The 26,290-nt window shown below is 39.7% G+C and overlaps 1 protein-coding gene across 1 annotated transcript; it reads right to left on the bottom strand.

Moving 5' to 3' along the window:
• Positions 1-26,290, bottom strand: tars1 (threonyl-tRNA synthetase 1). The gene is made up of 19 exons (XM_079687416.1): positions 26,076-26,290; positions 25,232-25,309; positions 24,502-24,692; positions 23,830-23,953; positions 22,402-22,529; positions 21,626-21,743; positions 21,481-21,545; positions 18,185-18,263; positions 16,499-16,645; positions 15,754-15,852; positions 10,019-10,185; positions 9,082-9,244; positions 6,229-6,366; positions 2,330-2,407; positions 2,143-2,243; positions 1,670-1,774; positions 1,430-1,502; positions 659-773; positions 1-552 (listed from the first exon to the last, which is right to left on the bottom strand). Exons 1-19 carry the CDS (start codon positions 26,133-26,135, stop codon positions 404-406), a joined length of 2,178 nt encoding a protein of 725 aa, XP_079543542.1. The 5' UTR covers positions 26,136-26,290; the 3' UTR covers positions 1-403.

Genomic DNA, 26,290 nt, shown 5'->3' with positions numbered 1-26,290 from the left:
TTAAGAATAGATCTTGTATTAACAAAATTGTAACTCGTGTACGATTCCCTGAAGAAAGAATGACCGTTCGGACAGTGTAACGAACCATTTCCCCTCTGTTTATGCATCAGCTGTTCATAGACCTTATCACATAGGAGTCTCTCTAATCAGATGGGTTATGGACAGAAATATTGATTCCAAGGAAAACGAAATACAGAATATGATCCCCAAATCATAGCGACACAGTAAAGAGGTGAAAGAAGACAATTGTCAAATGAAAGAAAAATGATTTTCCAACGAGTAAGAAGCAGAGACGAGGCAAAATGTGATAGCAGTACCACAGACTGATTCAACCACATGGTTCTTTTAAAGTTAAAAGCTCTAAATCCTGTTGAGAGCGGGCTGATATCTGAGTGTGGGATGATCAGAAGTCCTCCTCAGCGTTCCGGCTCTTGCAGGTCTTCAGCTGCTGCAGACGCTCGATGCACTCCTCCACAGTGCGCTCGCCGTGCACTTTGTTGTCCCGGGTGCGCACATTTACAGTGTTGCTCGTCTTTTCCTTCTCTCCCACCACTTTTCATGCAAAGAGACAAAAAAAAAAAAAAATCAATATCTAGATGGAGAGCGAGCAAGAGATGACACAGAGACAGGGGAGTGAGAGACAGAGAGTTGCACTCACCCAGGATGAAGTTGTACTGCGCCAACTGAGCATTTCTGATCTTCTTGTTCAGAGTGCAGCCGGGGTCCAGGTCCACCTCAGACATGAAGCCTTTGCTGTGGAACTCCTGCTTCACCTGCAACATTTACAACAAATAGTTAAGGCCTCACCAGCATGTGTCAAAAGCTAAATCATTTTGATTAGACTTCTAAAAATGGTTGTTTTTTTAAATGAGGACTAAAACATTTTGTACGTGTTGGCAATTTGGCTGCAATGATGATTATGTTTCTGCAGCCGTTATGATCACACTGTGTGGACCTGCTGCTTTCTGCAATTACTCTGCAGCTGCTTCGTTTACAAATTGACTTTTTGTACATACAACACAAAAAAAGACTAATTCCAGGTTCCACGCATTTTAACAAATCCTGCAACAACTTTCCTTTTTTATTGCTGGTCTGGCCATCAGTTAAAGAGGAAATGAACAGGTTTTAAACAAGCCAACAGATTAGTCAAATGTGTTAGGAAGTCAAAATGAAGGTAAATAATTACATGATTTATAAAAATAGAAAGAAATCACAACTCTACTGAGCACCGTCTCAGTTCCCCTAAAAGAGTGGAAGGTGATCTCGCTAAATAGAGCTTGATCACATCCCGTATGATTGTCTGGTCATGACTTTGCCCCATTGGACGTAATTCTTTATTCTTAGCTAACACCTTTATGAGTTCAATGTATGATTTATTCTTGTTTTTGGAGTGGGAATGTGGACCGTAGTAGCTGTGGTCGGTGTTTACCTTCTGAGCGTACTCCTCACAGGTCGGTCCCACAGGCACCACCATCACCTGGTTAGGAGAGAGCCACAGAGGCCTGAAGCAGAACATCACACATTCCACTGGTTAGCATTAAAAGCAGTTATCTGTATAAATAAATGTACCGTAAGTCAATCTGAAAATCATTCAAAGTGCTCAGGAGGAAACACAATGAAACAAAGATATACTTTACAAAAGAACATTGTTTTATGATAGTTAACAAACCATTTTCCGCCGTAGTTTTCAGTCAGAATGGCGATCATCCTCTCAACTGATCCCAGGATAGCTCTGTGGATGATCACTGGTCTCTTCTTGTCGTCACTATCATGGCTACACAATTATTTAAAAAGGATGGGAGACAATTAGGAACACACACAAAGAGAGAAAGGGAAACAGTTTTCTAAAGATAGTAAAAACAGTTACAGGTCATTACAATACATTTTAAATATATAGAGTCTTGAAAATATACATCTCCATGAATGCACATCATATAGTTTCATTTAAGTCTATCTTCTATTAGCTTTAGATGTTTTTCCATCCGTCATGAACTAAACTATTTTTTGTCCATCTCTGATAATGTTAGTTGTACAATGTTCTGTTAAATGCTATGATGTATGTGCATTTGCAGGATCAAACTTTTTTTTATATTCCTCTGCCATTTTATTTTAAAATGTTTCTAAAAGCAGCAGTAGAGCTACCTGACGTAGGTGAGGTTGAAGCGGATCGGCAGCTGGAAGTCCAGCTGAATTGTGGCACACTGATGGTAGCGGCCGATGGCATCCTTGATCTGAATGTCAATCTGCACAGAAACGACACAAGCAATCAGCGGAAGCCCTCCTGCTGTTTCGCAGTGAAAGCACATCATTACTGCGGCACACAGCTCACCTTTGGTCCATAAAAAGCTCCATCACCGGGGTTCAGAACCCATTTCTCCCCAAATTCATTCAAGCTGTTCTCCAGTTGCTGGAAAAACAAACAATTACTGTTTAGCTACAATATCAAAGGCTGACCAACATGCAGATAACAGTGGTGTTAAGCAAAAGCTGCATACTTGGACCTGACATTTCCTTCATCTGGAAGTAATCACTGAACTGAGAAATGTTAACGTCTCAATAATATTTTATGGTTGCTTGAGGGAGTTAATGAGGTGAGGGAAACATGCGGCAAGTTGTGTTCCAGTCACTGGACCAAGTTGGAGAGTTACACTTTCTTGTATATCATTTCCCACTTCAGCACAAGCACACATTCATCAGAAAAAGCCAGTGCTGAATTTAGAAAATGTTTTACTCAGAGAAAAGTGGACTTGCACGTCAATAAAAGCTCTAAACCTTTAAGGCATCTATAATTTACTTTTTTACTGCTCCAAATATTTTATTGCAGAATGTTATTCTTGTTTTGAAGACTGTGACTAACTGAGAGGTGTACAATTATAATTATTATTATGCAGCAGCACAATATCCATCAGCAATTTATAGGTGTTGATTTTTTTAAAGTTACTGCGGCCACTGGATTGATTGTTAATAAAACAACTTCCACTGCTGCCAGTGGGAAAAGACATGATTGAAAATGAAGTTACAATAAAACATGAGGACAGACCAATCAAAACGCTGACTATAAACCAGGGGCAGAAATGAAAAGGAACTATTTAGCAGTTATAAAATACCAATAAGTACCCGTATACATAATTAACTTGGATCATATTTGACTATTCCCATAGAGAACATATTAAAGTATGAATGAGATGACAGTCCCCTGCGGGCCACAGTGTGTGTTCTGCTTCCTCTTTTATGTCATCTCAATAAAGAGAGAGATGACAAATGATTGGGAACAGTGAGGCATAAAAAAAGCCTCATCTTATTCTGTAATGATTTTTCAAATGCATAAAAATAAACTGAATCACTGCCTGCGCCAACCAGAAAAGGTAAAGTCCACATCCATGTCGGAAATGTCCTCACCATCATTTCTTAGACAGAAAACGTAAAAACGGCGGAGTGGAGAGGAACGCAAACGTTCTTGTGGCTCGAATCAAGCAAACCACTGCAACCTGCACTGGATGTGTGTACTTCTAAACAGTGGAGGAAGAAGTACTTCTTTTACTTAAGTTTGGGTAGAAATAATACAGTGTAAAAATATTGTTACAAATAAGACTGTTACAAGTAAAAGTACAAAAGTATCGGCATCAAAATGTACTTATTTCGCATAATGTCCCATTGTATAATTATATATTAAATAACTGGATTCACTAATGTGTTTATAACTACTGGAAAAGTGGGTCTACTTTTAATAATAACTAGTAATCTGAAACTATAAAAGTAAAACAATTGTATCAAAAAGTAACTAGTAACTCATTTTCTCAAATAAATGTAGTTGGTTAAAAGAACATTATTGCCTTCAAAATAGAGCCAGTATTAAGTCAAATACAGGACTGTCTCAGAAAATTAGAATATTGTGATAAAGTTCTTTATTTTCTGTAATGCAATTAAAAAAACAAAAATGTCATACATTCTGGATTCATTACAAATCAACTGAAATATTGCAAGCCTTTTATTATTTTAATATTGCTGATTATGGCATACAGCTTAAGAAAACTCAAAAATCCTATCTCAAAAAATTAGAATAGTTCCTCAGACCAAGTAAAAAAAAAAGATTTATAACAGCAAAACACAATCAAACATTTGAAAATGTCCATTAATGCACTCAGTACTTGGTTGGGAATCCTTTTGCACGGATTACTGCATCAATGCGGCGTGGCATGGAGGCAATCAGCCTGTGGCATTGCTGAGGTGTTATGGATGCCCAGGATGCTTCAATAGCGGCCTTTAGCTCATTAGCATTGTTGGGTCTGGTGTCTTTCAGCTTCTTCTTCACAATACCCCACATATTCTCTATGGGGTTCAGGTCAGGGGAATTTGCAGGCCAATCGAGGACAGTAATGCCATGGTCAGTACACCAGTTACTGGTGGTTTTGGCACTGTGGGCAGGTGCCAGATCATGCTGGAAAATGAATTCCTCATCTCCATAGAGCTTTTCAGCAGACGGAAGCATGTAGTGCTCTAAAATCTCTTGGTACACAGCTGCATTTACTCTGGGCTTGATGAAACACAGTGGACCAACACCAGCAGCTGACATGGCTCCCCAAACCATCGCTGACTGTGGGAACTTCACACTGGATTTCAAGCAACTTGGATTTTGCTCCTCTCCAGCCTTTCTCCAGACTCTGGCGCCTTGACTTCCAAATGAAATACAAAACTTGCTTTCGTCTGAAAAGAGGACTTTGGACCACTGTGCAACTGTCCAGTGCTTCTTTTCCTTAGCCCAAGTCAGACGCCTCTTCCGTTGTCTTGAGTTCAGAAGTGGCTTGACCATGGGAATACAGATATTGTAGCCCATTTCCCGGACACGTCTGTGAACAGTGACTTTTGATACCTGGACTCCAGCTTCAGTCCACTGTCTTTGAAGCTCCCCCAAATTCTGGAAGCGACTCTTCTTCACAATGCTGTTAAGGCTGCGGTCATCTCTCTTGGTTGTGCAGCGTTTCCTGCCACATTTCCCCCTTCCAACAGACTTTTTGTGGATGTGCTTTGAAACTGCACTCTGTGAACAGCTTGCTCTTTGAGAAATTTCTTTTTGTGTCTTACCCTCCTGATGGAGGGTGTCAATGACGGTCCTCTGGACAGCAGTCAGATCAGCAGTCTTCCCCATACTTGTGATTTAGTTTACTGAACCAAGCTGAGTGTTTTTCAAGGCTCAGGAAACCCTTGCAGGTGTTTCGAGTTAATTAGACGATTCAAGTGATTCGTTGAACACCCTACTAGTATACTTTTTCATGATATTCTAATATTTAGAGATAGGATATTTGAGTTTTCTTAAGCTGTATGCCATAATCAGCAATATTAAAATAATAAAAGGCTTGCAATATTTCAGTTGATTTGTAATGAATCCAGAATGTATGACATTTTTTTTTTTTTTTTTAATTGCATTACAGAAAATAAAGAACTTTATCACAATATTCTAATTTTCTGAGACAGTCCTGTAGATATCCTCAAGTAAAGTAACCCGAAATCGTCCTTAAGTACATTATATTACACAACTGCCTCTAAACAATCAGATCAAGAGAAAAACAAATGTAAATACATTCTCGCCCTGCTGTAAAACTCAAGGCATGCTGCATGTCATTAAGAGGCTTCACTAAAAAGCATTTGTAAATACTTCATATACCGATGCTACTGATAAAACAATGGAGTTAAGTTGTGGCGCTGACCTTTATCCAACAACTGTCGTTTTTACAGATCCATCCGTTAGACTTGGAGTTGTCCCGAGAGACACTCATGGTGCAGAAGAGCCCAGAGAAATAGACTCATTATCACTCAGTTTAAATGACTCACTCTTGTTATTACTTTCTTTAAGAGTTTAACACACTGCCTGCTCCATCCCAGAGAAGCATAAAGCTAAACCAAACAAGATGTCAAATCTGGAGCTGGTCCACAGAGGGTGAATTTCATTTGACAGCTAAGGCAGACAGTGACGGCACTTGTAGATCCTCTGGAGATGAAAAGGCATTTTCTGCTTCAGAAGTGATATAAGCTCTGCCGAATAAATCTCATTCATTAACATATAAATGTTATCTGGGTTCACACGAGCATTCGCTGTCTGCGAAGTGGCTCCAACATTTCCATTTTGATAATATCACAGATCATCTTCAAAATTCTTCACTGAGGCTTTGTGAGGGTGTGCTGTTCACAATCCCATTACCATATGACAGAAACAAGAGGGCTTCTGATTACCTTTTCTGCTTGTTCCCAGACCTCCGGCTCTCCCAGGTACTTCTCTGGTCTTGTGGAGAGGTTGAGTTTGAAAGAGAAGCCAAACACGTTGTACACAGTGCGCAGGAAGTCCAGGCAGCCTTTGATCTCTTCCTCAATCTGGGGTCAAAAACAACATGTAAGAGAACTAGCATCATCTGTTTTGACATAGCAACACGTTTAATTTCTCATGTAATGATTGCACCTTTGTATATTTTTGTATTTAAAAATAATTAAACTATGTGATGAATCAGAATAATATAATACGATAAAAGATCTTCCACTACATGTGACCAAACGCGCTAATGTTTATATAAAACCATGCAACTGTAATTGTTGGCAACCACAGTGAGCTCGTAGATGCAGCACACCTCCATCCGCTCGGAGAGGTAAAGCACTTTGAGCAGTTAGCCAATTATTGCCTGACTTCCTTTATTAAATTACAGCAATAGTTGGTTTTGCTGCCAGTAAAAAGGTTGTGTTAAATCAATCAGGAATTAAATATAAAAGATTGCCACTCAAACAGGCAATTTGCTACACCAGGCTGTAGCAGTAGGATTCCTCACTCTTAACCTAGGAATGTGACTCTCAGCAGTGCCTGATTTGATTTCAAAAAATAAAACTGTGTGCCAGCAAGACCCTGATTTACTGAGAGCCTTCAGAACTGTGCTTCTCAAACAGGTTTAAGTTCTTTGCCACAGAAAGCAAAGTACACTGTGATGGCTCCCACTTTGTTTACCACTGTGTGCTAGTTTCTTTTGTCACTTGATTTGAATCGTTTCTTTCATTTATAGAATGTCAATTTACTGTATGATATCGGGGCTATTGGGCTATTATTATATTGTTATTGGTCTGAATGGCAAGTTGTAACATTGATGAAATGGTACAGCCAATAGAACACGATATTAGTATAAATAAAGTCCAGTACTAAAGAATACTGGAATGATTTGGCATCACACTTCTATGATATTGTGCCACTTACTCAAGATTGACAGCAGAGCAGTGATATATATATTTTTTATTCCGCCCATTCTTCTACCTAGTCAAAACCTGGTATCTACATTTCCCACAATCAGGATATATAATACCACTGCGGCATGTCACTGAACATTTCTAACGGCCACTATCTTCTGAAATCTGTGTACACTTTACATTTGTTTATAGTGAGTCACTATTAGACACTATTATATGGAAAGTTTCCTGTAACCCTAATCTCTGATTTTTTATAAACGTTTAAAACACAGTACTCAAGGTGAGGGGAATTGTAATGTTGAGCTGTGGGGGAGAGAAGGATAATCACATTTTTTGTCATGTGAGTTAAACACTGATGGAAATGTTGCTTATTAGTGGTTTTAATATGAAGGAAAGATGTTATCTGTTGACTAGGGCTGTCAAACGATTACCATTTTTAGGGCTGTCAAACGATTACCATTTTTAATCAGATTAATCACAGTTTAAAAAAATTAATTAATCATGATTAATCACCATTCGAACTATGTCCAAAATATGCCATTTCTTTATGTATATTGTTGTGGGAATGGAAAAATAAATGAAAGAAGGCAGATATATCCATTTAACATACAGTATGTATGTTTATTATAACATTGTTCTGTGTGTCAAAATGAAAGACAGCCCACACACCTATCAATCATCAAACCGTGGGATCTTAATTCATTACGTGTTGATTTCTATCGATGTATATAGAGATGTACTACAGCAAAAGTATTCTCCGTCAGGGCTTCCTGAAACAACATCACGCCGTTATCTTGATTCTGATTGGCCGGAAGACATTATCAAAGATGTTCTATTGAGAAGACGATCAGACAAAAGTTTTCAAAACCGTTTCTAGTCTTCGGTATTTCCAGACAAGTGGCTACTGAAATCAATCTTACTAACTGCCGTCTGTGCAATTTACTCCGCGAGTTGGCGGACTTTATTTTGCTTACTTCAGCATCATTTTTCATGGTGGGGCTAAGGTGGGGCTAAGCCATGTCTTGGTATGGGTGTAGCCTACCCCAGCCATACCCTGGCGCTGCCACTGGTGGGATGTATCGGGCGGGCCATTCTGCACATGCGTTAAATGCGTTAAATATTTTAATGCAATTAATTCAAAATATTAATTGCCGCCGTTAACGCGATCATTTTGACTTATATATCTATATATATATAGTGCGTTCAGAATACTCAATATTGGTGGAACTAGCCTCTAAATCAGGGGTGTCCAACTCAATTTCATTGCGGGCCACATTAGTATTATGGGTGCGCTCAAAGGGCCGGTTGTAACTTTAAGACTATATAAATATATATGAAATAATGTATTATATTACATTATTGGCTCTGCATTGGATTATTATCAGTTCTGGTAATAACGTCATACATAACTACGCCTGAAGCAGAAGTCTTGAAAGCAAATATGCAACAAGTACACCAATTGTATTGTATATTATATTCCTTGCGGGCCACATTAGTATTATGGGTGCGCTCAAAGGGCCGGTTGTAACTTTAAGACTATATAAATATATATGAAATAATGTATTATATTACATTATTGGCTCTGCATTGGATTATTATCAGTTCTGGTAATAACGTCATACATAACTACGCCTGAAGCAGAAGTCTTGAAAGCAAATATGCAACAAGTACACCAATTGTATTGTATATTATATTCCTTGCGGGCCACATTCAATGAGGTCACGTGCCGGATCTGGGCCTCTGGCGTTGAGTTTGACACCCCTGCTCTAAATGTAGAGGCTTCATCAGTCATCTCTTTTCATCAGACTCCAGAATGTGTGAACTTGGAACTTGAACTTGTCAGTGCTTGAGTGCGGGCCTCACCTGGTCCATGGTGCAGAAGATATGAGCATCATCCTGCTGGAAGCGGCGGACCCGGGTGAGGCCTGTCAGCGCGCCTGACAGCTCGTTCCTGTGCAGCACGCCGAAGTCGGCCATGCGAATGGGAAGCTCTCTCCAGGAGCGTGGCCGGTGATCGAACATCAGACTGCAGACAAACAGACATTGTGGAAAACTGCAAAAATTACAACTGCCTCCCTCAACCTTGACTTATCGCAATAACTGCAAATTGCTCTACTGCTTCAATACTGCTGTGGAAGACTGCATTCAATATTTGTTTAAAGTGACATCCAACACAATGACAACGTTTTTTTGCACGCTCAATTTCCATTTCAGTGTGGTCTCCAGAGGGGCTGCCGATGTGGATAGCACAAAGATTGGTAAAAAGGAGATAAAAGATTTGACTACAAAGAGCTACAGCCTGTTTCTTTACAATGCAAGGCAGCAGTAAATTGAACTGGGTCATTCAAAAACTGAAAAAACATGAAGAGAGCGTCAGTCTCTCAAGTTAAGTGGAACTGGAGGACAATCTATTGTAGCAGTAAAATATGAACCTATTGGAACTATGGATCCATTTCATCAAAAACTGTGTCAACTAAAATAAAAACTGTGTAAACTTTGAAGCTATTCAAGAGTGGTAAAACATTTCCCCTGTTTTTCATAACTGTGGTTAACTAAATATTGGTAAACAACTGCACTCGGAGATCAGTGCTGCACACACATTTACTTCTGAAGCAGAACAAACAACCTTGAGTCTTTTCTCTCATTAGAGGCAGAGACCAAGTCAAATATGTATTTCACACCATAGCAAGGCCTGATAGCCTATGTCGAACAGGAGTGGGTGTGTTATTTTTTTATCTATGATCTTGTCTAGTTTCTTGCTTTCAAACATCATCTGAATGTGAGGAAGAGGAGGCCTCACCAGTGTCCTGGGCAGTTCATGGGTTTGAGGGCGAAGGTCTCCTTCTCCACCTCGAAGGAGAACATGTTCTCGCTGTAGTGCTGCCAGTGGCCGGAGGTCTGCCACAGCTTACTGTTGTAGATGTTGGGTGTCACCACCTGCTGGAAACCCCTCTTCCTGTACTCACTCTGCCAAAGACAGAACAAAGGTTTTCTCACAAAGATGATTTTAAAATAAGACTGTTTTGAGCTACTGGCACCTCAAGCAACTCAGCTTCATAACGCTCGCTACACATCACACCTACAGTTTAAACTGCTGTCTACTCCTGGGGTTTGCTGATAAATAGTGCATATCCTCTAAAACATGTATAATTCAAAAGCAAAGGCTGAGAATTAAAAAAAGAAAACTACCTCTGAGAATGTTTAAACGCTGGTAATGCACCATCGGTTGTCTGAGATAACATTCAAACGATGTGTGAGAAGAAAAAAAAGGCAATTTACTTTAGATCCCTACGGACCCTACACATACTTGGATGCTGTAGGTGTTCTGTTGCTTGTACAGGCAGAGCTGTTTAATAAACACATCTCATTACTCCTCAGTCAGAAATCTATTGTTACTGCATCAAAGTAGAATTGCTTTCAACGTGTGCTGCTTAAGGACCGCAATGAATGGAAATCAAGAAAGTATGTTTTTAAACTAAGAGCAATTCCGTGGCGCTTTATAACAAAACTGCTGCAGCTTTTCTTCAAAGCTGTCAATAATATTTGTTTTACATGTTGTAATGTATTCCAAATATTAATTATATGCTTTTTTTGACATTGCGTGCCAAAGCAAGGCAAGGCAAGTCTATTTATATAGCACATTTCAACACAAGGCAATTCAAAGTGCTTTACAAAAATGAAAGAGCATGTAAGAAACATATTAGGACATTTCATTTAAAAAGAAATGATATAAAATGGCATTTAAAAACACTAACTTAAAAGCAAAGATACATGAATCACAGTCAGTGAGATACACACATCTGAACGAACCCCCCTTTGGAAAATTATAATCTGACCCCATGGTACCTTTTAGTTTTCGCCAAAACTATTCCTCTTTTATTTTTAAATGCACATAGTTAAGTTCTCTTTCTATGACCTTTTTGGTATCCTCCGTGAACCAGGGTCTTGAAACCAAAACGGCACACGTAGGGGACTTTAACCCCAATAATGACTTTAACTACCTTTGGGGGGACTCAGCACAGGGCAATTTAAAGTGCTTTACAAAAATGAAAGACGTTCAGAAAATGGCATTAAAAAGCAAAGATAATAAAAGTTACAGTCCAGTCTAAGATATGAATATGTCAATTAAAAGCAGCGGCAAAAAGAAAAGTCTTCAGCCTGGATTTAAAAGTAGTAAGATTTGCAGCGGACCTGCAGGTTTCTGGTAGTTTGTTCCAGATATTTGGAGCATAATCACTGAACGCTGCTTTACCATGTTTAGTTCTGACTCTGGTGACAGAAAGCTGACCAGTCCCTGAAGACCTGAGAGTTCTGGATGGTTCATAATTTAGCAGGTCAGAAATGTATTTTGGGCCTAAACCATTCAAAGCTTTATAAACCAGCAACAATATTTTTGAAATAAATTATTTGACACACAGGAAGCCAGTGTAAAGACTTCAGAACAGGAGTGATGTGATCCACTTTCTTACAGCCCGTCCACACACAGGCATGAAAAAAATCTTGAAAAATCTTGAGGCTGGGCGTGTCTGAAGCTTGGCGATTTCACGCGCCCAAGGCGACCAACAACCAATCAGGAATCTCCTGCCCGCCCCCGGCATACAAAGCCTGTCCATTCAATGTTAAAACGAAGTAAACTGGATATAAAATCCCCAAACAGGTGAAAACCTACCAGTTTCACCAACTGTCTCTGCCACCTCCCTCCATGCCTGGTTCCTCCGGTTTAGGTCCCGGTAGTTGAATAGAGAGCAGTCGTAAAGGACCGGGACATTTCCTACAGCGATGATTAATTTATCCTCCATTTTATGACATATGGAAAAGTATCTGCATACAGTACACGCGGTTTGATTGGCTAGCGCTTGCACTGGCGGGATATGCATAAACGGGATTTCATTGGCTGATGCCAGCTTCGCAAGCATTGGGAGCATCAAAAGTTGAACATTGCTCAACTTTTGATGCTCACGATGCTTGCAAAGCCATGCTCCGCTCCCCACAATGCAGTTCGGCGAAGATTAAAAATCTTCTACGTCACCCCATTCAAGTGAATGGGCGAAGCTTTGAAAGATTTTTTTCATGCTTGTGTGTGGACGGGCCGTCCACACTACAGCTTTGACAGCTTCAAAAACGGTTTCCAACGCGTCTGCCCATTCACTTTGAATGGGGTGACGTCACGTTGCCTCGCTTTTCGCCGAACTGAATTGTGGGTAGCAGAGCGGAGCAATGTTCAACTTTTGAAGCTTCTGAAGCTTTCGGTGGAAGCGTCAGCCAATCAAATCATATGCCAGTAAAAGCTCTAGCCAATCAAACCGCTACTTGTGTGTCAAGGGCGGGAGATTCATGTGATTGGTTGTTGGTCGAGCTTCAGACACGCCCGCCGGCAAGCTTTTTTTGAAGCTGTAGTGTGGACGGTGTTAGTAAGGACTCGAGCAGCAGCGTTCTGAATTAGCTGCAGCTTTCTAATATATGTTTTAGTGAGACCTGTGAAGACACCATTGCAGTAGTCGAGTCTACTGAAGATAAAAGCATAGACAAGTTTTCCAAATCCTGCTGTGACATTAGTCTTTTTATCCTAGGTATATTCTTTAGGGTATAGTAGGCTGATTTTAGTAACTGTTTTAATGTGACTGTTGAAACTCAGGTCAGAGTCCATGACTACACCTAGATTTCTGGCTTTATCTGTTGTTTTGAACATTGCAGACTGAAGCTCAGCGCTAACTTTTATACGTTCTGCCTTGGCTCCAAAAACCATTACCTCAGTTTTATCTTTGTTTAATTGGAGAAAGTTCTGACACATCCAGTCATTGATTTGTTCAATGCACTTACTCAGTGTTTTAATTGGAGAATAGTCTCCTGGTGAAATGGTTATGTAAATGTGAGTGTCATCTGCATAACTATGGTAACTTATTTTGTTGTTTTTCATTATCAGAGCCAGTGGTAGCATGTACATGTTAAAGAGAAGAGGCCCAAAGATGGAGCCTTGAGGAACCCCACATGTCATATTTGTCAACACAGATGTGTATTTACCTATAGAAACAAAGTTATTTATGTCCTTTAAGTAGGATTCAAACAAATTTAGAACTGTTGCCAAAAGTCCCACCCAGTTTTCCAGTCTGTCTCGAAATATGGTTGTGGTCAACAGTGTCAAACGCAGGGCTGAGATCTAATAATACTAACACTGAAGTTCTGCCACTGTCTGTGTTTAAGTGGATGTCATTGAAGACCTTTACAAGAGCAGTCTCAGTGCTCTGGTTTGGTCGAAAGCCTGACTGGAACACATCCAAACAGTTTTTTAAATGCAAGTAATTACTCAACTGTTGAAAAACTACTTTTTCAATGATTTTACCTAGAAATGGCAGGTTTGATATAGGCCTGTAATTGTTCATTGCTTAAGCATCTAGATTATTCTTTTTTAAGAGTGGTTTAATAACTGCAGTTTTCAGGGCCTGTGGAAAGACTTGTTTACTATGTGAAGTAGATCTGAGGCCATGCAATGAAAAACATTTTTGAAAAATCCTTTTGGAATAATATCAAGGCAGCAGGAGGAGGACTTCAGAAATTGAATAATGTCCTCTAGGTTTTTATCATTAATCTGATGGAATTGTGTCATGGTGTTTGAATTGATATTAGGTGGACACAGGGACAAAACATTTGCTGTACCTGATTCAGAGGCACTGACTGCTTGTCAGATTTTCTGAATTTTGTCAGTGAAGAAGGAGGCAAATTCACTGCAGGCCCTGGTTGATAGAAATTCAGAGGCTACTGACACTGGGGGGTTAGTTAGTCTATCGACGGTGGCAAACAAGGCATGTGCGTTGTTTTTGGCAATGATGTCAGAGAAGAAAGACTGTCGTGCAATTTTCAATTCCAGATTATAAAAGCCAAGTCTCTCTTTATAGATTTCAAAATGAATCTGGAGATTTGTTTTGAGCCATCTGCGTTCCGCTTTTCGTCACTGTTTTCACGGTCATGGCCTTTCTCCATGGAGATATTTTCTAGCCAGTCACTTCCTTTACCTTAGTTGGAGCAATGGCATCTATAATCTTTTACATTTTTGAATTAAAATGATCTACTGCTCATTTACTGAGATGTTAGCAGGGGCAAGTGTGGAAGAAAAATGTCCCTAGCATTTTCAGTTAAATATCGCTTTGTGGTTACCTCTTTTTGAACATTTTTGTGAACAGAAATAGAGCTCTCAAAGAAAACACAGGAATGATCAGAGAGTGCAACATCAGTCAACACAATTATTAGAGATATTCAGACCCTTTGAGATAATTAAGTCCAGAGTGTGCCCCTTATTGTGCGTGGGCTCCGTGACATGCTGAGTCAGTCCATAGTTATCAAGAACACAAAACAGTTATTTTGCCCCTCTGTCCTGGGGGTTGTCAACATGGATGTTAAAATCACCAACAATGACTAGACGGTCAAAGTCAATACACACTATAGACAGCAGTTCAGTAAAGTCATCAAAAAAGCTTGCACAGTATGTGGGTCTATAGATTTTTAGGAACAGAGCTCGAGAGGAGCATTTCAGCTGAAGGGCCACATATTCAAAAGAAGCAAAGTTCCCGTAAGATGTCTTCCTGCATTAAAGGGAATCATTGAACAGAATAGCAACTCCACCTCCTTTCTTATGCATTCTTTCCTGACTCATAAAACTGAAGTTGAGAGGTGTTCATTCGATAAGAACAGCTGCACTGTTATTTGTTCAATCCAAGTTTCCGTTAAAAACATAAAATCGAGATTGTGCTCATTGATTAAAAATGTTTTTCCTGCCAATGACCTGACATTTAGTAAAACTAGTTTAAGTTTGTTGAATACACTATCAGTCAGATGTTTTGTGACAAGCTGTGGCTGACATGGAATCACTGCTACATTTGATAAACTCATACAAACGTTTAAGCGCTTCCTGTTTCTAAGCTGATTCACCGATCTCAATCTATTACCTATCAACACAGATATCGGCAAAGCCACAGGCAGGCAGGGCCCCGGCATGTCCTGGAAAGAGTTGAGAGTGCCATACGCCCTTGAGCCTGGACCCAGCACATATCAGTAAGAGTTTGCTGCGTTTTGTACACACACATTCTTATCAGGCTTTGGTGACCGCAGATGGTGTCTTGAAGGGGGGAAAGGTGGTTGATGTAGGCACGGTGATGAAAGCGATATCATTATTGTGGGAATAGAGGGAACAGATAAGAGATTTGGCAATAATTGATTATATATGCTTGGCAGCTGGTTTTTAAAAGTTTATCCATATGCCCATCAGTTTCAAGACCTTGACATTAAGCTATATCATTAACATACCCAATCCTTACCTATTCCTCTGTTAAAAAACAATATGACGCAATACATCATTAAAACTATAAACTTGTAAATATGTGAAGCGGTTATAATTGCATAGCCCTTATAGAGGACCAAATCTTTTCTTCCTTCTCCCCAGGTCTCTCTGCCTATTTGAACTTTCTAAAATGTACTCCTCCTTTTCTCCAGTCTTAAAGTTTAGAGTGAGATCCCAGCAATGGTCAGACAGCTTTGGCTTACTTGGATGAACTCAATCAGGCTGTTGTAGATGAAGGCCCCCTTAGGCAGGAAGAAGCAGCTCCCTGGACTCAGGTCATGGAAGAAGAACAAGTCTTGCTCCTGAACAAATATAAAAGAGAAATCAAAAGAGCAACCACACAGGCAAAACTGGTTTCACTTTGAAATAATGCAACAGCTCAGCACATGTTTAATGTTACCAGGGTTTGACAATTTACTGCTCAGATCCCTGTAACACACCTGCTTTTATACTGGCAACAACAACAACAAACAAACCCTGAACTGTCAATTCCCCAATAACAATGAAGTTCCACATCATTTTACAGTGATAAAAATCACGTAACATTTAGACAAAAGTTTTGTCAAACAACTGCTCCACAGATTGTAAAGTCGCTCTAATTGAATGCTGCATTATCACTCAAATCTGAAAATGGGACACGGGTTAATTTTTTATAAATGCTATTCTCATCATTTCTTCTTAGATTGATATATAAAATAGCAATTCATGAAAATTACCAACTTTTAAAAATTCAATCAGTAAGTGATACATTCTGAATAGTTGTAGGATAATGAGTACTTCATGTTCCCACTGTTCAGAAATGGCTTTGACTATCTTGTCTGTTGAAAAGGCGTAACATCAAACACATTCCTGGCTACAAAGGTAGTATTTTACATGTAATATACTGACATACAATTGCTTCTAAACTTGTAAGAGACTTCTCTACTTTTCTGACAGAGAGCTTCTTACCCGGCCCAGTTTGCGGTGATCTCTGTTCTTGGCTTCCTCTTGAAACTTCTCCCATTCTTTGAGCATTTTGGGGTCAGGGAACGAGATTCCGTAAATCCTCTGGAGGGTTTCCATGTCCGCCTTACCCTCCCAGTATGTAGAAGAATTCTAGCACACCATAACAAAAATATGTGAGCTTTCATTAGTCTTATGGGTCCACCAAATCCCTTGGGAATACAACATCAGGTAATGTTGCACTAGAAATGGGGACAAATGTATGGTGGCCCTGAGAGCTCAACTCTACACTAGGAAAAGAAAACACATTGAAATAGACACAACGCAAAGAAACACCAACATAACAACATTTAGAACAAGCGCTCCAAATAGAGAAGATCACAACAGAAATTATTCCTAGCGGACAGTAAAAAGTAGTTAAAAACGGTATTTTTTTTAAGTTTATCTGTCTGTTGTGTTATGAGTTCGTTGCAGTGCTTATTTTCAAAGCTGTGCATCGATGGATTTGCGTGTTGTCAAATTGCTGAAGATATTTCTTTATTTGCACTGCATTGAGCTAACGGCCATAGTACCAATGTGTTTAATACAGTGATGCAAACACAGGTATGGTGAAAAAAGAGAGAACTATTCGAAGCAGAAAAAAAACAGCGTAATATACCATCTGACAATGACAGATTTTTCTTTTTGGATATTTTACAAATCACTCCCCTTTCAAACTCTATTCTTGTTATTTTTTACAACTTTTTTTTGTTACTGTCATATAGTATTTTATACCTGTTAATAATTGAGTCTCTAATGTCTCATTAATAACTATAATGATCACATCAAGGTGTGCCTTAACCTCACTGAGCTGAGGTTATTTGAGCCTCTCAGGAGAGAGCTCTCTTCCACCTGGTTGTAGAAAAGCTCTTTAAATTCGTTAGCATAGCTAGCTAATCAGATGCTAATAACAACAGATCGCCACTGTGCTCACAACTAAAGACACAGCCTCGCAAACACTGCGGCATGTGTACGGCTCCTTATGGGTACTGCAATATTTGAAGAGTTGGAGCGGCGTTCCGATGCACTCAGTTACTCCTTTCAGACAAGACATAACCACGTGAAGACCTATGGTGAAGACACGTTACGCTCGTGTTGTGTTCAATGAACCTGTCCTTGGCCAGGAAAAACAGGCACTCGCTTGTTTAATTATTTTGCAATCTAGATTTCTTCTTCTTTTTTGAAGTGAGAAGTTGTCCCCCCACCCAAAACGAAAACTCTTCGGTTCTCCACGAATTACACAAGTCACCCAAATCAGTGTTAAAAAAGCGGGAGGCGCCGAAAAGCGACTAATTTGCATCACTGTTAATAGATCAGGAGCAGAAACAGGTTTATTACAAGGTAGGTTTACACGTACAAGGAATTTCACTTGGTGTCGTGGTGCATAAAAACAAGAATAAAAAAAACACAGGTAGAGAACTAGAAAGATATATAGTAAAATGTAACATTTACATTGCAATGGAATGAAATGAAATAATGGAATAAAATACAGCTGTAATACAAAATACCAACCATTATTGGTATATTAATAGCAACCATTCAGAGCACAGACTAAAGACCTTGAAATATTTCCTGGTTTATTTTTGCAATAAATACACTTACAGTAACCTGTCGGCTGTACATAATGACTGTCTAACAAAAATAAAAACTCACCTTGTGGATCTTCAGGGCCTTGATTTTCCCTGTATGTCTCACATGAGGCCCGCGACACAAGTCAATCAGGGGACCACACCTGAAATGCAGAATGTTAAAATAGTTCATGCGTTAACGGCTATTATAATAATTACTCAAAAAATAAGAAAACTGTGCTTTTATTTGGGGCCTACAAATTTGCCTGCCTTTTCAGAGGAATCAACCTGTTGTTCAAAATGTACCTGAGACACAGGGATGTGAGGGTTTCAGTTTCATAAAATAGAAAAAGCCCAGAAGCCCCGCAACATCGGTGCCTCACATCCTCAACGTAATTGACTCTTTTTCAGACGTGTCAGGTTACAAAATAAACTGGTCAAAGTCTGAGGCAATGCCCCTATCGAGACTCTGCCCACCTAGTGTTAGACAGGGATGGCAATTTGCATGGTGGCCATCTGGCCTAACATATCTGGGTATCAAGCTCACTCCACAGCTGGAAGACATAATGACGAACAACCTAATCCCATTAATCAAAAAAACAGAACCTATTTTACAAAATTTGAGAGAAAGCTGGGGTTATCACTCTTGGGGAAAATCAATATTCTAAAGATGGTAATAGTCCCTAAAATTAACGATGTAAGTTATATGCTACCCTTAAGCTTGCCACGCAATGCATTATTTAAATATAATAAAGTTGTATACAACTTCCTATGGGATGGCAAAAGACCATATATAAATCGCACAAAACTTTATGCAGCCATAGAGGACGGCGGCCTAGGCCTTCCCCATATAGATTGTTATCACTATGCGTTCTGTTTGAAACAGCTATCAAAAATATATATAACAGCTGGACAAGCCCCAATATGGGTTTCTATTGAGAGAGACCTTGTAAACCCTCACCCTGTCTATGCTTTTATTACCAGGGGTGCACATAACTTTCTCAGTGAGGTACTCAGATGAGTGCCTGGAGTTAGTGTTTGGTACTCCAATTTCTGGCTCCACTCAAAGTTATTTGATGAAGCCCTCTGTATCGCAAACGGCAGCGGAGGGAGTACTTCGTGACCACAGAGCGTGAACGTTGTTTTAGCGCAGTTCTCCAGCGAAGGTAGGGGGGGGGGTGGGGAGTCTCCCTCCACAGCCGGTTGGCGTAGTTTTGGCACAATTCCGTTGTACAGACCGACGTTAACAGCAGACCTGTCTGTACACACGGAGACCGACTCTGTCGTCCGGTGATCTAACCGCCTTCTGGAAAAGCTTCACAAGTAGGCTACGTCGGTACGCAAATGTGCTTTGTGACACAAGTGACGGTACGCAATTCAGATTGTTGCCGCGCATGCGTACCTGCGTACCAGTTATGTGCACCCCTGTTTATTACGCAAACAAATGGGGTCACCCCTTATGATAACCCAGTCCTCACCTTTTCACAGGAAACATGGAGAAACTCACACACGATTACAGGCTCAAACCCCACTTTTACTTGTAAAACGTCACTATGGCATAATTCAAATCTGAAAATAGGCAAGAAAAATATTTACTTGTCTGGGTGGTTGAAATTGGGAATTGTTTATATTGGGGATCTATTTCAAGAAGATCAATTTATGTCCTTCGAACAATTAAGGAAAAAGCATAGACTCCCAAGTAGTGACTTATGGAAGTACTTGCAGCTGCGGGGTTGTATCCTGACACGTCTTAAACAATCACCACACCACAAAAACAGAGATACAGGTCAGGCTAGAAAGAGACTGGCACTTAAAAAATAAAACGTCATGCTTTTATAACCTTATGAGGGAGTCTCATCCACCCACATTTGTAGGCCATAAGAGATGCTGCGAGAAGGACATAGGGGAAGAGATAACTGGTGAAACATGGGGGGAAATTACTGGGTCATGGTTGAAAGCTTCAAGGGAAATACAGACACGTCTGATTAATTATAAAGTCATCAATAGAACATATTGGACTCCAAGTAAAATGGCAAGGCTAGGACTCAGAGATGTGATACTACATGTGGCACTCTACTGCACATGTTGTATTCATGCCCCATGATAGATATCTTATAGTTGAAGATTATTACCTTCATTTATACAGTAAGGGCCTCCTCTCTGGCACAGGGACCAATGCTTTGCATACTAGGTATGGTACCAAAGGAAAGTAGTCTGAATGCCCATCAGATCTCATGGTGCAGAAAAGCACTTATTACTGGATGTAGGAAAGTGTTGCGACATTGGAAAACTAGAGGGGATATATCCTTTAAAAAGGTCCCATTTCATTGCCATTTTTACTGATCATAATTCCATTGTTGAGGTGTACTAAAATACATTTATATTGTGCAATTTTCCAAACTCACATTGGTTTCTCATACAGCATCTCTGTATAGTATGTGTATTCACTCTGTCCTAAATGGCTTGTTGGAGCTCCTGCCTGCCCCCCCCTCCCTGTGAGCCCAGTGGCCGTCTGCGAGACAGCGAGACAACGCAAAACTCAGTCTGGTCTCGCCGACCCCACACCAGTGAGCCAGCTCACAGTGTCCCGCTCCTCGCAGCAGCGAGCCTCGCAACGTCCCGCAGAGTGAGTGTGTATGTGAGGAAGTTTGCGGATTGGTCCAAACGTAACGGTAACCAATCTGCGGAGCCGTTATGTTACTATACCCAAGAAGTAAACAATACAAAAAGATAAATCCACAACGAGGTGTTCTGAGGCATTATAGACAGGTCTTTTCTTGGTTAGAGTTTTACTCGCTACAGGGTGTACTTTGAGGGTTTTTGACTCTGCAGACCGTTTAAATGCATAACAAGATACATAACAAACAAGGGGACGGTTAATAACCAGAAAGGCATGTCATGAGACCTTTAAGGAATGGATGGACAAAATGGCCAAAATCTCCTCCTATGAAAGATTATGCTATAAAATGATAAATAGAATGGATATCTACATGAAAATATGGGGCCCTTTAGTGGCGGTGACTTGAAGTGCTGGAGAGCTCAACCCTTTAAAATAATTGAAAACCCAAAATAAAGTTATGTGATGTACTACATATTTTATGTATATAATGTGTTGTATTGTAGTATGTGCAGGATGGTTTACATATCGCGTATCATGTATATCGTGTATGCCATGGATGATGCTCTACCTCTGTGATGTTCCCTTTGTCCATCCTGTCAGTTATTGTCCTGTCTCTGCTGTAGTTTGCCATGGTACTTTGATATCTTGATATGTGATACATGTAACATTTAGCTGTGTTGTTATGTATGTATGTATGTTTTTCTGGAAAAAAACAATAAAAAGAAAAAAAAAAAAAAACAATGCATGGGTTCACGACTCACCTGTACACTGTGGTGGTGGGAGTGGTCACCTTCTCATTGAGAATGCGGCACTTGAACTTGTTGTACTGTTAAGGAGAATACGTGCTTTTAGAGTTGAGCTAATTATTAGATGTTTAGTTTTTCACACGTTTGTGTTTTCAAATACCTTGAACATTTCCAACAGAGTTTCCTTCTTTATCTCCAGCCTCTCAAAGGGCTGCTTCTCCTTGATAATTTTCTTGCACAAGGTCTCCAGTCCTGGGAAGTCATTGCTTGAAACACCACTGTCAAAACAAGAGAGAAACACAACAAGAGCATTACATACAATAACTACTCCTACATTAACATGCAAAGTGCACACAGTGCTAAATTAAGTCAGCCAGGGTTTCTAAAGGGCATCATGGATGAGACCAAGGTTTGTTCACCAATGTAATTATTTGACCTCCAAAAACTCCTAACCTCAGCCAAGCATGGGCAAGTATTTAAAAGTCCTTGGCTTGAGGGGCTCAAATATCCTTGCAAAAATCGTCTCCAAGAATACCATTAGCATAAAAGGACTTCATTAGGTTGTAGAATTAATTAGACAGCTCTCCTCACGCTCTCCTGCAGCCTGAAGCAGGGAGAAATGCGTCTGTTTCAGGAAAGGTCAAGTGAAAAGTTGTTTACTGAGAAGAAATGCTTCTTCTGAGGGTGTCTCAACACACTTTCAAAGCGCTGGTGTTGTTTTGAATAAATTTGCTTTTAGACTCAGAATCCTGCGGGCAGAAATTGGAAGATGCCATTTCAAATCCACACCCAACGAAAATCAGGCTTGACAGCATGTGAGTCATTACAATCCGCCCGTTTTGTTTTTGCCAGACAGTGAACCCAACTGACAGTTGCTAAGGCTTGAAGCCAAACAAAAATAACAAAGAGTCTGAAAACAAAGCCTGTTTGACTTACTCAGCAGTGCTCTCCAAGAACATGTCGTAGTAGAAGCCGCTCTCGATGGGGGGGCCGTAGCACAGGCAGCCTCCATACACCTTCTCCATAGCTTCACCCAGGATATGTGCGCTGGAGTGCCAGTAAACCTTAATATAAAACAAGATATTTCCCGATTTGCAAAAATAGTATTGCAGAACATCCCTTTGTTTATTAATAATAGGATGCATGTGCTGGCAAATTGGTAAAATGAGACTCTTGAATCTGTTCAGTACTTCAACTGACCTTTTCTTCAGATAAAATATTCAACACCTTTCAGACAATGAAACTGAAAATGGAGATTATAATGGAGGAGCTAGTCTTGTGATTCGCTTAAGAGACCGGTTGCTGCCAATTTTATGACAGTACAATACTGCAGCAGTATTTTACATTCTCAGGTCTCCTCTTAATGTCTTTGCTGCTTGGACACTTGGTAAATCACGGAGCTTTGAGGTTTATTATTGATTGTAAACCTCTCATTCATCACTTTAACCTTGCCTGCACTAACAGCATGTCAATACGGTTGAATGAACTCTGCAGGATGATGTGTACTGCAAGTAACAACCGGATTACTCACCGAGAAAAAAAGGAAATTATGATTTCCTGTTTTAACAAATAATAAGAGTCTAACGTTAGGATATAATTACTATGTTTAAACGTGGAAAACCGGCTAAATTGTTAGAATGTGTACTTCCGAACAAACACACACCCCGATGTCGGGTTTTTCGCCTCACGTGCCTTGATTGTCTGTTTGGGAGACATCAGAGGGGAGTTATATAGTATATGACTGTTTATGAATATGTATCTCATATCAAGTTATATTGAGCAAAACGTATCAGGGTGCATGAAGTACCCTCAATATGAACTTGACCTCAGCATGTACACTATTGTGTAACTTGGAGCCATTACTTGAACATGACTGAAAACCCCAGCTGCAAAATAGTACCATTAAATAACCAATGTTTGATTCCAGGGAAATAGGGAGGCGTTCTATTTAAGGAACAGAATCAGTCAGGAAATGATGTAGAGTAAAGTTATGCAATATCTGTGACTATAAGAGATTGTGATTGGTATGTTTGGTTTTGTTGTAATAAAACATGTAGATTTGGAAGCTACTGTTTCCAGTCTTTTTGTTTTGGTATCCAGAAATGTATACAATTGATAAGCTTTGGGAGACTCAAACATAGTCTCCAAGTTAGTACCATCAGAGAGCACTTCAATTAAAACAAATATTAATTTGTCAAGATATTTCATCATTGTTCCATTTCATAGCGTTTGAGTTTCAATAAAAGCAGATATGTTTCTTAAAAGGGGGCAAACTATGCATCTAAAATAAAGGGTTAGATTAATTTACTACAGCAGGAAAAAACAAATAAGCAATGAGTCAGCCAAGGGATGGAGTTGACTTACAGCTTGAGCCTCCTCATCATCAAACTTCAGCAACTGAAGGCTGCAGTCCTCCTCCAATGGTCGGTCCAGATCCCACACACCGTTATTCACTTTAGCAATCACTGTGTTGTCAGCAAGGCCTTGACTGAACGTAAAACAGGAACATATTTCAAAATCTAATCATCAATTCATTGAGTAGATGTAAAAAACATCAATATTATTTTGAATTTATACGAGCAAGACCAATTCATACAAAAACGAATTCAAGAAGTCCTTCGAATGATGCCTGAGATATTGCATTCAGGACTTTGGGATGGACAGTCATTCCGAAAACAATGAATGAATGAAGCAATGCAGCATCCACTCAATAATAGTGATATATCTGCTTACATGTCCTTTTGTTTACTGAGCAGTCTGGTCATGTAAATAAATGCTATCAACATTTAATTTAACATTAATTCAGTCTTGGCACCTGTTGCATATAGACTATCCAACGGCAAAGCTTCTACGACTTTTCCTTTAATGAGGCCTTTTGAATGAAGGATTAAAGGCTTTATAAATAAAATTGACAGTTAAAGTTGGCAAATTAAATCCCTGAACCACCATTATGGTTTTCCTTCTTTATTGTGCTGCATGAAAATGGGCTTTCAATATCATAATTTAAAGTGACAGGGATCCTATCATCACACTGACCTGATTCCACAGGCCACCTGGTATGGTGTAGTCTTCCAGGATTCGGCGTCCACCACCTTCCCATCAGGCAGAGTCACCTTGATGGCCCGGCTGTCCTTTGCAGCCCTCTCAGCCATCAGAGCGTCATGCTCGGCTTTCAGCTTGGTGTACAAAGAAAGACGCTCGTCTATGTACTCAGGAGCTGTTGTCAGCTAGAGGGAGACAAAAAAAGTAATTCAGGATACAAAAAAATGCTGAAACTGTATAACATTCATTGGGTGTCAAGTTTTTTTTATTTAAATGAAATATTTTTCTCTTAGACTAGCCAATATATTTTTTTATTACTCAGCTTGTCTGAGGACATAACAGTGCGAACAAAAAGACACACCTGCTGTGTTAATGGGCATTACACGTTTAAGATGACCAAACTATTTTCTGTTCTAAAACTTGTATCCATTTGAACTTTTAGCTTTAACTGGGCTATCTCAATGTAATGCCATTGATTCAATTTGGCCTCTTATTCATCATTGCACATGAAAAGATGAGAAGGGTTTCACCTTATACTTGTTTTGACTATACAAGTATCTGATCAAAAAGCTTGACAGCCATGAAGCCAGTGGGAGTCTGCTTTGAGATGCATGAGCATGCAATGAAATGCATCTATTACAATACAGTTCTTGTAAACATTACATTATGATGATATCTAATAAAAGCCTCTTCATTCTTTCTGAAAACAAATTGAGCAACTTACCTCGGCCCTGCCTGCAGATTGCCCAGCAGCATTTTTAGGCTTTTTCTTTCCTCCATCTTTACCGCCTTGAGTCCCGCCCTGTCAGAAAATATTAGTAAACTTTATAAAGAAGAAAGTGGATATAGAACACGCTAATTTTCAAGCTGTTTCAGACATAACTTCCTTGATATGAATTACAAACCTGATACATACAGATGGTAAAGGTGCATGTACACAATATTTTTACATTACAATAGTAACATGCAATACTTATATTAGGCACATTTATATTAACACTGTAAACGAATATATTATTTTGAAGAGACCTTCCTCACTGGTAATTATATCACCTCAAAGCAGAACAATATGGGATTTACAAAGGTGTATGAAGTAGTCTTCACCACATCACAGAGCCATCCAAGTTGTAAGGCACACTATGGTTATTATTAGAAAGTCGGGGGAGTACCACCCGTTTTAAAGAGATAGCTTTTATATCACAAAGGTGATCATTGCAAGTTCATACGTGTTGCCTAACGTATCCAGAAACAATGAAACATTCGATTGTCGGAATTTTGCATTGAGTTTGGCGTAAGGCACTCTCTCGAGCTACAATGTCCCAATTCAAACCCGCCGACTAGGCTCGCTTATCTGAATTGTGACTCCATTTTCTTTAACATATTTAAACACAATGAATGGTATTTTTGGAGTTACATTTTAGGCAAAGTCAACATAACTTATAAAAGCTAGGCAGCCGCAATACTAGCACCGCATTGCTGGTGGCTAAATGACAGCATGAATCTGGCTACAGCCTAAGCTAGCTGCTATCTCGCTAATATAACTTTTAGACTCAAGAATGAAGCTTCACCTTTTTTTTCTCGTCCACTTGCATCTCGCTCATTTTCTCCACGACGACCTGGTCAGCCATAACAAGTGAAAAGCTACCTCACTTTGAGAGATAACTTTAGCACGTCTGGGCAATGTGTGAGTTTATACTGTCAGCACAGCAGTGAGGATACCGGTAAAAGGCTGATGACGTACCCGGATATTGCAATTCTGATGCAATGTTGCCATCGAGGAATT

This window comes from Notothenia rossii, assembly GCF_949606895.1.
Source record: "Notothenia rossii genome assembly, chromosome: 6".
In the NCBI taxonomy this organism is placed as follows: domain Eukaryota; kingdom Metazoa; phylum Chordata; class Actinopteri; order Perciformes; family Nototheniidae; genus Notothenia; species Notothenia rossii.
Note: the sequence above shows the minus strand (reverse complement) of the source record. Positions and strands in the feature narration are given on the sequence as shown.

Bases quoted from the DNA above. Each gene is read 5' to 3' on its own strand.
- tars1 (XM_079687416.1), bottom strand. From the start codon at position 26,135: ATGGCTGACCAGGTCGTCGTGGAGAAAATGAGCGAGATGCAAGTGGAC. The intron at 10,186-15,753 runs GTAAGCCAAAGC...TGTCTTTGGCAG, and splicing joins GCCTGATTGAGTTCATCCAA to AGTGAGTACAGGAAGAGGGG. The intron at 1,775-2,142 runs GTAGCTCTACTG...ATAATTGTGTAG, and splicing joins TTCAACCTCACCTACGTCAG to CCATGATAGTGACGACAAGA.